This window comes from Gymnoscopelus microlampas (genome assembly GCF_963454915.1).
Source record: "Gymnoscopelus microlampas genome assembly, chromosome: 6".
Classification (NCBI taxonomy): domain Eukaryota; kingdom Metazoa; phylum Chordata; class Actinopteri; order Myctophiformes; family Myctophidae; genus Gymnoscopelus; species Gymnoscopelus microlampas.
In genome coordinates, this window is record NC_139943.1 from 25,200,054 (window position 1) to 25,214,344 (window position 14,291).

Sequence of the window (14,291 nt, forward strand, 5' to 3'; positions counted from 1 at the left end):
ACAGAGGAAAGCAGTGTTAAAATTGATGTGTGTATGAACACTCGTACACGCCCCCCCCCACCCTTGGCCCACTAGGCACACAAACACATGCTCACATGAATTATTAAAGACATGGTATAAAAAAATACTGTATGCTTTGTCATACAACGAAAATCTCAAATGAAGCTGTTTTTACAGCTCTGCATTGAGCCACACCCTCTGCGGTGAAGCATATCAAAGTCCCATCAAACTGTTTACTGCTTGGTGTCATAAAGTATGTGTTGGGACCCTAAATGGATCATGGTGCAATTGCACAGGAAATTCCTCAGTGTTCATTTTACTCGGAAAGTGTACAAATGTTGCATTTGTATACCGTACTCTCAGAGTTACAAATGGGACAAATCAACACTAAGGATTTTCCTGTGTATGGTATGGTCCCCACTTTAGCTGTCAGAGTAAAGAGTATGTTGACGGGACATAAAATGATTCACTCGAGTCCCAGAGTGACATTTACAGTGATTTACAGTATTGGTATAAAAACTTGGTTTTTCAACCTCAGATGAGCTTAGACTCTCTGGGATTCCTGAAGGTCACGCCGCTCTGATGTCTGGTTGACAACTCCCTGAAAAGAAGGGAGGGGGGAGAGAGAGGGACGGATAGAGGGGGAGAGATTGACATTAACAGAAGAACGAACTTAACATTTGTCAGCAGTAAAGAATAGAACATTTCAGAAGTAATAGTGAGAGTAACAACACTGACATTTCTTTTGATGGCATGGCTCTGCACAAGCCCAGCCCTCTATGAGAGGGTCTGTCGGTGTGTCCATGGTCTCTCATCAGCACCACTGCCTCAAAACATGTAATGTTAGTAGGAATATACACAGACGCACCCGGGAGGAAGTGGTGTAGTGTACAACCCCACACACAACAAAATCCTTTTTAACCGAATGGGTTCCCAGATTGGCGTGTCCGGACTCGGAGCTAATCTCACAAACCACTGGACCGATAAGCATAACATTTTGTACACACACACACACTACCAGTAGGCCACAGAAGTATCTCCACTATTGTTTTTCACATGTTTTATACTTGTCTAAATATCTAGCTTGCCTTACATTTTATAATTGAAGTCAATGGGGACTCAGACTGAAACCTTTCCCAAAGTTTGAGTTATACATCATAGACGACCGATGTCGAAGATGACTGATGTCACAGGCTGGCCACATGAAGTCCGAGATCTGCATTGGAGCATGCTTCGACACTAGCCAATGTTCCGAACAGCAGTTTGTTGAAATGGGTGGGGATGGTATAATGCATCCAACCATTATTGCAGTTCTCCATAACGGTCATTCTGAAATGTATGCACACTTTCTGCAGCAATTGGCCAGGTTAGGCACTGAGTGCCAAGAAGCTCCAACGTGTCTTACAGACTAATTTGTTTGATGTAGAGCCCTTTACTGAAGTGTAGACGGTCAGTTGGAGAAAATGTGCACTTTAAATTATGTTATTTACTACTTATTTGCTGCTTAGTTGTATAAAGCAATAACATGAGATGGTGTGCTTGTTAAGATGCCAGTTGTTTCTAAAGGCCTTACAAACCTCCCCGTGGAGAGCGAGAATGGAGGAGAGGCAGCGCCCAAAAATCGAGAGAAAAGACCTCAGGAGACTGCATTCTTTCTCTCCATGTTCCCCCTCATTCAATCTCCTCCTCCAAGGGCTCCTTACATTTGTGACGCGAAAAACACTTCATAGCTGAATAGTGTTGATGCCTGGATACTGGCCTTCCAAGCTGTCTCCAAACAATTCACACTCTGACAGATGGGGAAGACAAACACCACGTCTTCGAGACCAAACGCAAATATCACACTTTACGTCTAAAACCTGTATTGATAAGGAATGTGTGCAAATCCTCATGTGCGCATACACGTATGTGCAAGGCGCCCCTTGTCCTGGCCTGCTTGCCTTGGAAATCTGGTCAGTTTGTATACTACAGTGGAAAAAGAACAAAAATGACACATATATGACAGCTCTACTGACTACATCTTCAGGATTACCTCTTTAGTGCCAAATCCGTTTCACCATGCTCTGTCAAGCACCCATAGTGCAGACTGCATTGTGTCCACGCCCCTTTTAGTTCCCTGGATTAAAATGTCTGGACTTGTACAAATGTGTGTAAGAGTGCATAAGTGGAAGGGCAAATGTATACGAGTGCACGTATGTGTGTATGTGTGTGAGTGAGCTGTTAGTCAAGTCCCTTTCACAATTTCCATTGCGGCACCATCCATGTATGTGTGCGTGTCTGTGTGTGTTTGTGTGTGGCGGGCTGTGTGTGAGTAGCGATTACCCTGAGCAGGTTAGCTATGGTGGATTTAGCTGTGTGTGGTTGGAGACAGACCCAACTTGATGCTAAACAGCCATTGAATCTGTCTGGCTCTCAGTCTGGTCTTTACACAATGCAAGTCTATAGAGGTAATTCAAAGGAAGAATTAACAATATGGTAATGGTGCTCTGGTCCTCATACAATACAAGCCTATGGCTGAGTCACTCAGTCCAACCATTTTACCTTATCTGGGCTCTATATAATGCTAGCATATAGAGGAAAATCAATGAGCTGGGCCCCACTTTATCTACATTAACACTGGTATCCCTATTTTGGGCACATCAAATAATTTCAAAAAACATTTTTACTTCAAATGTTATATATCTTTATATTTCTTTCAGATATAGCTGATCTACAAATTCAAAGCTCTCACTCACTCTCATACTCAATATAACAATCTGTCCTATTCCAACACGCTTCTCTTTTTGATGTAAAATGCATTTAACCAGCAGATAGCAAAAGGTTTACCTTTAGTAACCTGGTTTGGTAATGTATTTTGAATATAAAAATGGACTACCCCACAACCACACTGTCAATGTGACCCCTGCATCCTGTTCAGAGAAAGCACGAATACAGACAAAATACCGCTTGATAAGAGATGACTAACTGCAGATTCTGGGCCACTATGAAACCACATGATAACAATCATACACTAGAGATATGGTTCAGCTTTACAATACACCTACTGAGCTCAGATTCACATTTCATATCTAGTCCACATCTATGTAAAAACATCCTCCATATCTGATACCTTATACTGAGGACAATGCTGTATATTGTTCATAGATATACAATATACCAGTTATCTAGATTTTTAACCCAATATGATCCAGAGCACAGCCTGGGGGCCTCTGCCACGGCCCCTCTTGGCTGTTACAGGACCACACTCAACAGAATGGGACCAGGCTTTTGCTAGGGCTCCTATGCTCTGCAAGATCCTACACGTGGAGCTAAGCATAGCCACACAGTAGCATCTTTCAAAGATTTAAAATACTCTAGTCTAAGACCAGCTTTTATTTAGTGGAAGATATTTTACTTTTCCAATGATTGAATCCTTTCTCCTTTTATTTGCTCACTTTTCTGTTGCATATGATAATTTTCAAATCATGTGGATCTCAGGATCCACATGGGAATGGCGTGGCTCCAATGTGGACTTCATGTGGCCATCTATAACATATCTATGACGTATCCTTCCTATATTAAAATTGGTGGCCGGCTGGCAGGCAGGCGGACCAAGTCGTGACGCTCATGTCACTGTAACTCAGCCATAACCATATAAGGAGTTCCCAATGCAGCTACGCCCAAATATGAAGTGTGTTGTCTAACCTCGATGTATCGTCATCATGGCATCATGTGCAAACAAATCAGTCAGCTCCATATATGGGCACAAAAGGGGGAATGCCCATATATACTGATGACATCAGGGATCTCCATATATAGGCATAAAAGGGACAAGGATTGACAGATACAGAATTCTCCTTATATGGGCATATCAGTCGGATCGGCGGCGCAATGTAGGTGTGAGGCCCCAACCTCTAGCGACTCCAAATTTGGGCAAGGTTTCAGCCTGATCTGAGCCTCATTGGCTTTCATTATAAAAAATATTGTATTAATGAATTATTAAAAATAAAACATGGGGAAAACTATTAGTACCTCCACAGTCCATACTTATGTATGGATATTAGGTATGGAGGTAGTCTGTGTCCTACTGGCAGTGTTCACAAGATTTGCGAGATTAACGCTGGACATGCACGGCTAGACTCCTGCAGAGCAGAGATACACCGTAATATGAACCCATCCCATAACTCATTTTGGGCCCGGCTGTAAACCTCTAATTTGTTTATTTCACTGTAGTGCAGCTTAGTTCAGGCAGCGGATATAGTTTCCATTCAAACAGAGTCGCAAAGGAATTGCTGAAACATTAACACACTGGTGTTATGTAGGGAACATGCTACAAAGAACTGCTGTAATGCTCTGAGAATAACACAGGGAAGGTGACTGACTGGGTAACAACAACATCAATCAGTTGAACAGAGCACAGACTCACAAACACACATACTGTACAAATACATACATGCACACATACATGTACACTCATACTGTCTGGTTAGTACAGTAATGGGAATATCGTCACCGTCTACCGTTACTTTTAAGTGTATGGAAAAAAGAACCTTTGTTCAAATCAAAACAAATGCAGTTATTTAGTGACAAGCTTTTCATTCTTTAAATATTTATGAAAGCACACAGAATTAACCTCTTTCACTTCCACTTTCAAAATTGTTCAAAAATAGCAAAACTAAGCCAATCCGCAAGCTCACAATGCATCGTGACTGGACATGTTGTGAGCTTGTAGATCAGCTATTTTTTTTTAAACGCTATTATATGACGAGGTACGGCATTAGTAGGGTGAAATATGGAGATACAAGGTTTCTGCCCGACAGCGACAAAATTGCTAGCCAGGTAACATCAGTCAGGTGAGCTGATCTCAGGTTGCTACTGTTTCCCAAGGCTATGTGAGAACGAACACCCACCCACGCATACACACAAGGTTACAAAGAATGTACACAAGCACAACCAAGCACACATTTGCACAATGCACGCTAAACCCACACACAAACACACTGCTGGACAAAGGGAGAGATTATTACCTCTCTGCCCCAGCAGACATATAGCATGCATAATTTAAATTCAATTACACAGTAGGGACAAGAAGGAAACTGGAGAGAAAGACAAGTTGAGAAGAGTAGCCGGGGGTGTACGACTCCAATAAAACCATTCCTTGCCAGAGACCCAGCAAGTCTCACTAACTGGATTCAATTTCCAAGAACCATATTAAAAGCCAAGATGCATATTTATTACTCCATTAACTTAGATCATAGTGCTAAGATGCTTAAAGAAATCTGTAACGAAGCTGTGAGTGAATAACATTGTCTCAGCCAATTGATACAGCTAAGAGACACATTTATGTAATTGCTTTATTTATAGAGATAGTTTACAGTATATATTGGAGGCATTTTTGTCTCCGCCAGGCAGAGACCATGTATTCGCCCCTGTCAATTCGTCCGTCTGTCCATCCGTGTGTGTCTGTACATCTGTGTACAACTAATCTCCTGCACCGTTGGCCCAATCAACGTGAAACTGTGCACACACACTCTCTGGATGCCAGAGCAGAACCTTTGCCCCAAATGTTTCATATCGGCCCATACCGCCACCTGTAAGAAGGTGAAAGAGGACAGGCAGCTACAGAATGCTGAGGCAAAGTATTCGTTGATTTTATATAAACCACAATGCCTATAGTGGTTGTCCAGATTTAAAACTTTATGGACGTTATGTTCATAGCAGGCCGATTTTAGCAAAAAGGATTTGTAGATTTTGGCCAAACATCATGCAAATCGGTACACATTATCTCTATTGTCATGTGATCAAGAGGGATCTGCCAGATTCTTCAACAGTTTTTCTCCTTGCTCCTACCGATTTTGTCCAAACCTCACCCGAATTGGTACACATTAGGCCTATCTATAGTCATGTGATCAAGATGTATCCGTCAGATTTTTCAGATTATATTCAGTTTTTTCGGATTATATTCCGATTGACTACAACTAGCTTTCAAAGTTTTGCACAACATGCTACAAGCACCGCTGGACTGATCGGCGGGAAACTTTGCATGCACAATCCCAGTATAGGCCAAGGAAGAATCTCCTGGACCTGGTGAGGCGGAGGAGGAGCCCGGCCAGGAGGCCATCCACAGAGCCTAGTCCCTCCACGTGCCACAGCCTCTCCTCTCCCCCAGTCCCGGCAGAGTAGTTCCGGAGAAACGTATTGAGTGGCCCTGTCTTACCCTAAGAGGACTGACCGTGGGTAGCTACTGGGACGTAAGTCGGGGCTTGATCAACTCCGGCTGGATCACCTGGGCGAGGGTGTATGTTGCAAGACCCGAAACACCCGTTGACCCCAGGTTACAACACTGATGATAGGTCCCAGGTGCATCCATGTGATGTTTTTTCGTTATTGTTACAACAACAGAATTGGACAAGTCGGAGAGGGGTGGACCTTTGGCATTTAAATGTCCCAATTACTTCTCCTTGTATGAGTCAGTATGTATGTCTTTTTGTGTTTTGTTACAAAGCTTTCCTGCCATTATTATCTTGACAATAGAGTGACAGATTCAGCCTTTTACAATTTAAGTCTACTAGTGAATGTCTGATTTACCGACTTGTGACTTGACAATTGACAGCCCTCCTCCCTCATCAACCTTCAGCAGGTGAGGGGCCAGGTGTTCTGCACTGAAGCCAGAACAGCGATATTATACAGGATCTTAAGATAAGATCTTTGTTGAGTGCTTGGAAGTTAGTTAGCCCTGTACGCTTCACTTGCTACAAAAGTAAACCACTGTAAAAATCCCCTTTTTAACCATTGCTGATGTGCTCTAAAACCTTTGTATCCTTTTTCCCCACTCCACTGCAAAGATTGTTTACTTCTACAATGCTCTCAGGACACATAACGCCCTTTTATCACGTTGTTAATTGCAAGGTGTGGAAATCACAAGTCAATTTAATGTTTTCCTTTACCACTGCTGCTCATCTCACAACCATAGGAAAAAGCCTTTCATCAAATTCTCAGAAAGAAAAGAAAAATAAATAAGGTGATGTCACCAGAGGCCGATTCCATTGTACAACTAACCATTTCCCTCCAACTCTAACAGTCATAGGGGAGACCTGTCATTTTGTTCTGGATAATCTATGGGGAGATTTCAACCACCCTGTTGTTGGTTGACTAGGGTACATGCCACTTACTCTGACCTTGTACTTGTCAGTCGTTAACATTTCAGCTTAAAAAAAAAAAAAAAAGGAAATTCTGGTGACTTTTATGTCCAATCAGAATTTGAGAGCATCAACAACTGTCTCATTCCAAATTAAAATGGTGGTTGTATGACAATTGTATGTTGGTTGTAGGCAATTATTTGTGTGAGAGGATTGCATGAAGTTTCACAAACAATGTCTACATTTATGGTCTATATTTAGTATTTACAACTACAACTGTTAAATGTGCAATTCCATCACTGTCAAGCACTTGGTGAAAGAAGAAGGTAGAATTCAGTTTCAGCTTCACCCAGTTTATGGCTGCTCAGAAAGTACTCGTGGGCTAACAGTGTCTTGCTCAGTGTCACTTCGACTCATATTCTTGAAAGGCCAGGAGGCGAACCGGTGACCTTCTGATTACCAGACAGCATCTCCAACCACTTTCTACCCAATTAGCTACACTAAATTATGTGAGCTACATTAGCTAACACAACAAATAATTAACTGCAACTTGCAGAGTTTCCTTTTGACAGCTTACCTTGGACCTTATTTTGACCATCTGATTTTCAGTTGTACTTTTGACCTGGCTATAAACAAGGGACATAGTTAACCTTGACCTTACCATGATGCAAACAGTCAAGGGACCAAATACTTTGATCAAGTTCTTAGATAAACAACACTTATTTAGGCCATTTCCGATTCAAACTCTCACTATGTTTATCTTTGAATCAGAACTATTTAAGACATAAGTTATGATGGGCCTCTTAAGAATAATTCACCTAAAAGCCATTCACATAATACATTTTCCATTCACTACCACAGCTTTATCAGTCATGGCTAATCTCTGGGGCCAGGTTCTTAGAAAAACAAAGTGTGTCATGGAACTGTTCATTTGTATTTATACGTTCCTGTGCTGCTGCTCTCTCCAGCGTGGGTGATTCCCACTTCATTTGGTCCTTGGAAAAACAACAAGGTGTGGTCCATTCATGGTTCAGTACTTTTAAATGTGTAACCCCATGTTCCCCTTCTTAGGTAAGGTGTGGACATGAGCTTCCAACCAAACTTGCATAGCAAAATGGGAACATTTTACTCTTGAGTTAAATTAACGCTCTTAATCTTACTATGCAGTGAAAGGCTTAAGGCTGTCCCTTGTCACGTGTGTAAGTAACATAACCCTCTGAGCTGTCAATACATACAGTACATGTGTAGGTATGATGAAGTATTGGCCAGGATTTGCTCACACAACAAGTAAACTCTGAATGACATTAGAGGTTCTTAGGGTGTAAGTCATGGTATCAAGAGGCTTAAGAGGCACAACACATTTCTAAATTATGATGTAATCGTATTATTGCCTTACAAGACTGCTGGTTTAGTCTTATTTATGAATTTGTCAGTAAATATAGACGTGTTACAGCTCAAACAAATACAGTTTTTAAGACACAAAGCTACTACATGAGGCGAAGCGTAGGGTGAATTAAGTTCAGGCAGAGTATGAATGGTTAATACCCAGCTACGATTTCGCTCAAAAATCTCTTGGCATAGGGGTGACACTTTCTTACAGAGATGGTAAGGTGTGTGTATACTGTATGCGTATGTGCCTCAGAAACCATTCACTTTCCCCAGTTCCCCTTTCTGAGAAGCTTGAGGCTGAGAGCCTTTGATCCAGCAGAGCACCAGGGTGTGGGATACTGTATCAGTCCGTGCATGGCTTGTTTTCTCCACTCACGTGTGACCTGAACAATGCTATTCTTCACATGGGCAGAGTGTGCTACTTTTGCCATCGACTTTAAACACACCTACCACCACACACACACACACACACACACACACACACAACAGCCGGACATTGTTGGGAAATTTGCAGTGATGTCATTAATGATTGATGTTAGCGTGGTGTATTATATCAGGGAGCACGAGAATGCTATGCACACCAAAGTATTATATCAGGGAACAACGCTACACCAATAGCTCGCAAAAGCATACTTAGCATGGACAGACACACACACACACACACACACACATCAACGTAAGGAACAAACAATAGAAGTGTGGCCAAAATTCTTCTGCTCTAGTGCTCTTGCCTCTGGCTGTCACTGCCAGTGAACTCTCAAATAGTTCAAAGCTTTTTGATCCTTGGAATCTGTCCTGAACCCTTGGGCATGGTGTGATTTTCTCCCCCTTTGATATTTAGTCTCCTGCTGAGTTCTGTGGCCTGTTGTGCCAGTATGATAGTTTGAGTGTGGGTCGTCTATCTATGTGACAGTGTGTTTATGTATGTAATTATTACATATGTCCATTATTTTATTTTTTATATTTAGCTTATAATGACATGCCCAAAACCATATTTGTAGTTCGTTGACTGGGGTCACCCAGGGTCTATATTTGGCCTCCCTAGCTATACACCAAAAGATCTCTTTGCCGAAACATGTTGCGCATGTAGATCAATATTTTTGATGAATGTTGTTTGCCCATTTACGACAATTGTTGCCTATTAAGTGAAAAACCAGTTGCCGCAAAAGAGAAGTGCATGTCTAAGTATAAAGAAAATTAGTGCAAGTGTACTATATGCTGTAACTTCAATTGAACGGCAATGATAAGCAGAGTTCAGTAAAGACAGGCCAAAACGAAGCGAGCTGATACACCTTATAGAAAAGAGATATTATTTACCACATCGTCACATTGAGTTAAGAGTTTTCCTTCGTGATTAATGGTGTCTGAATTCATGATCATCCACACAATACGTGTGTGATCTGAGGAACAGGCTGCTCTGTTTGATTTACTTTTTTACAATCCTTCATGTTAAACCGTGTCTAAATTGCTTTGATAACAAAAAGGAGCAACTCAAGGAAATTGTCACATTCGCTTTGGATGCCATTTTCCCCTTTCCTCTTGTTAAGTTTCAATAAACACCAATTCAAACAGAGCTTCACTGTTCCTTTGTTGCTCTAAATAGGATGAGCTACAGCTACAGTGTGTGATCACTGACCTGTGTCCCTACTACCCTGTTACACAACATCACTACACCTGCATCTTCATTCCTATAACAACTACACATTATACGTGCGTGTGTGTGTGTGTGTGTGTGTGTGTGTTTGATTGACTTCACAATTTTCCAACATGTGCATACGGATTTCTTCTTTTTTTGCATTACACCTGGCATGAAAAACATGAAACATACACATGCACGCAAGCAAGCACACACACACAATCAGGTTACACCATGCTCAAAATGTCATCACATACCTACCTACTGTTGCTAAACCTAATCTGGTCCCAGTGGGCGCGCGTGCGCGCGCACACACACACACACACACACACACACACACACACACACACACGATGATAGGTGAGTACAAGACAGGAGAGTGGCTCCCACACTGCTGAACATACAGCTTGCAACGCCAGAGTATCAGGTGACAAGCTTCAGCCCTGTCCCCCACCCCATTACCAATATCAAACATGGCCACATGCATGCACACACACACACACACACACACACACACACACACACACACACACACACACACATTATGCAGACTGAAAGAGCTGTCCTCTTTGTTTCACACAACAGTGTTCTCTTATGCCAAAAAATTACTTAACTATCTCATCTCTGGAGTTGGGATGTCCTTATAGCCAACTGGAAGAACTACATGTCAGATTATCCTACAACATCTTTGTATTGTAAAAAGCCAAGGGGTTAAGCTCATGCATAACCACAAACACTACTAAGAAATACAAACGATACACCGCTGGCAGAGTTGCACAGTCACACACACCAGAATGCACGCATATACACACACAAGAATTCAAGACAAAGGCAAAACAACTATATAAATAACTGACTCAGTCGTAGTGAAAAACTAAACAACCTCTTTTGCCATGTAAAACAGGCCAAAAAGAAGGTGGGTTTGGAACCAATGCCAAACTTTCTTTGAAGCGGTATTGAAACCTGTCCAACAATACACAAGCCCTAGATTTTTTGCAAGGTGCTTTTCAGCCACAGAATTCCCAAACTATGAAGTCTCTCGGGTTTACCTGCCGTATTATTGTGTAATAACAAGGAGACTGAGTCTTGCAACACACTTTGCAGTACACAGTAAAGCCCTTATGGTCCTTTTCTTGCACTTTTAGAGTGAACTTAGCACTCAGGATTGTACTGTGTAACTGCACTGGTTCATACTAGGTTTAAATCAAGGAAACACCTACACCCAATGGTGACCTGAACTCATATACAGGTATCAGTGACAGAGTGACCCAGTGTCTGTGTGTGTATGTATGGGCAAGTGTTATTATGTAAGACAGAGCAACTCAGGTGTGAAAGTGGAAGAGTGTGTTGTTTGTTGGAAAGAGATGGAGTTAAAGTACAAGGTGTGTGAGTGACTACGCAGACGCTGGCTGGGTGAATACAGGTTGAGCTGGTTAGCAGCTCCGCCATGTAGACAGCGTGTCCCTGGCACCGTGTCATGTGTAATTATTACTGCCATTATCATATGGAAAACATGTTTACCAGTCTATCAGAAACAGACCGGCTGGGTTACGCATGCAGGCAGGCCATTAAGAGCTTTTCACGGAGATATGGCAGAAACAACATTGCCACAATACATGTCATAATAGCGTCACGACGGTCACGTGCCATAATAGTGTTATTATATCAATATTAATAAACAGCATGAATAGTATTTTTCAATACAGTCTCAGGAGAAATTGTCCTCAATACACTTTCAACCTAAATCTCATCATTCTGATGTGAGGAGATCATTAACATAGTGTGGCAAAACAAATCCCCTACACCTGATGATGTGAAACGACACGTGTGACGTCATCGTTTCACACGTCAAGATTTTGTGGAGAAACACAAAGAAGACATAGGGTATTTGCCACCCAATGTTACTGATCTCACATCAGAACAATGGGTGTTAAACGCAAGCTGAGGATTTTACTGGGTAGAATTTTTGAATGAGTGCTAATGGAAAGGTTGAAGGAAAAGCACAGCCAGGCCTCTGTCATAAATCCATGTACAATACAGCTCTCTCTCTCGCTCTCTCTCTGAATAAAAGACATTTCCTTCCCCTCATAGATGGAGGTCACAGAAGAGGAAAGCTGCAGGGTTGGCAGGGCTTGGTGTTCTGTCGGGGACAACACAGGGACTGTCCATCACTGAGAGACAGTCAGGACAGCACAGCTTAGCTCATCTTCCTGTACACGTCAACTGCACTTCCTTTCCAACGTAGTTCACACACACGTGGGTGGGCGCGTACGTAAAAGGAAAGGATTCTCTAGGTGAGGTATCCCGCCTCCCACGGGATTCATGGGAAGGACAGAGAGAAGGTGCACAACATGCAGAACAGGAAGCTACAGCTCTATTTTAGGTCTAATGAGGGTCCCCACCCAGCCCTGCTGTACAATGGCATGGAAACAAGAGGAGGAGCTCACACACGCTCACGCTCACACACACACACACACACACACACACACACACACACACACACACACACACACACACACACACACACACACACACACACACACACACACACACACACACACACACACACACACACACACACACACACACACACACACACACACACACAGTAAACCCATTAGTTGGACCATAAACACGTCAGTGTGATATTCACCACCCATTCATACACACAGATGTTTACACCCGGGCATCAATCACACAGAGGACAGTAATCATGTCGTTCTAAAGGAGCCATGCTGTGGGAAGGGCAGAGCATCCACTGGTTTACACACTAACCCCAGCTGGAGCAGCACATTTAACTTTAACAGTGTATTTGTAACTAATTTATGTGTTTGGAACTACGAGAGTTTACAAATGAACCCTTAGGGGTCCATTTGGTTCCATTTCTAAATACATCAACACTGAGGATTCTACTGCACAGGGAGAAGGCAAGACACGGGTACAAGAATACAGTTGTACAGTCCGTCCTAACGGTTAAAACGAAACATTGTTACGGTCAGAATAAATCTGGTAGGATTATTATGGATGATAAAACTGATAGTGGCCATTGTCTTGTCCCACTATTTCATGACAACCTCTGATGGCCGGAAAAAAAATGTCTTCCTGCACTTTGAGCAGTTAGGGCTATTAAAGGAGAATTTTGGACTAAGTTTTTCTTACCTTTTCTATGATGTTATGATATCTTACTGGATGAATGGTACAGTAGAACATTTTCATAACTCCATCCTGGGTCCGCCACAGCTTAAAACGTGCGCGGATAGGCCTTGCGTTAGATCACATATTTTAATAGCTTTTTTTTTTTTTTTTTTTAGATCTGACGTTCATAGTGACAGAACACTGTCCAAAAAAAAAAAAAAAAACATAAGTCTCGCTAGACGAGATTGAAATCTCGAGATTTCAATCTCGTCTAGCGAGACCTAAGATCATAACATCATAGAAAAGGTAAGAAAAACTTAGTCCAAAATTCTCCTTTAAGCCTAATTCATACTGTGTGAGCCAAGCCGTGGCTCAAAGCTCTGTACTAGATACTAAAAGGTACATGACTTTAAACACAGATAGACACAGTACACACACAGAATATGGTTTCATAAACTAATAATTTGGAGATAACGGTTTACATCCACCACCAGTGGTTTACTCTTGTTGCCGAAACTTCCCCGCAATAGGAATCATATGTCAATCATCATCGTCTATTCACTCAGACAACGATATAATAATTATAGCAAGCTAAGCTGTCATGTTACCAACACACTATAAACTGCAGCCAGCAACAGATACAAGCCAAAACGGAGGCCAAGACAAACACAGACAGGGTCAGATTACAGACACTGAGATCTGAGGTGCGATACAAATGTTTGATGTGGTCTCATACTTAGGAATAATATTCCATCTTGAGCTTTGCTTCACAAATTGCTACACATTATCTCTGCAGTCATGTGATGAACATGTATCTCACCGAGTTTTGATACTCCACACCGATTGACGATAACTGGAGTTTGTGGGAGGCGTCTATGAAATGGCAATAATTGTGATCGACCTCACATTTTAATCTCATATTGAGGGCTCTCTATACAATGTAGAACCAACATGCGATTTGACTTAGTCCCATAGGGGGTGCCACAAATATCACAAATGTTTGATTGTTACAG

General features: G+C 42.0%; 1 protein-coding gene across 1 annotated transcript in view; it reads right to left on the reverse strand.

Moving 5' to 3' along the window:
• Positions 1 to 419: 419 nt before the first annotated feature.
• The window catches only part of LOC311046928 (uncharacterized protein), a gene marked incomplete at its 5' end in the record, with an annotated part of 66,222 nt that continues 52,350 nt past the window's right edge, over positions 420 to 14,291 (reverse strand). The window contains one exon of the mRNA XM_084059507.1: positions 420 to 601. Coding sequence (XP_083915633.1) covers positions 535 to 601 — 67 coding nt within the window. The 3' untranslated portion in view covers positions 420 to 534. The remainder of the gene's footprint in view (positions 602 to 14,291) is intronic.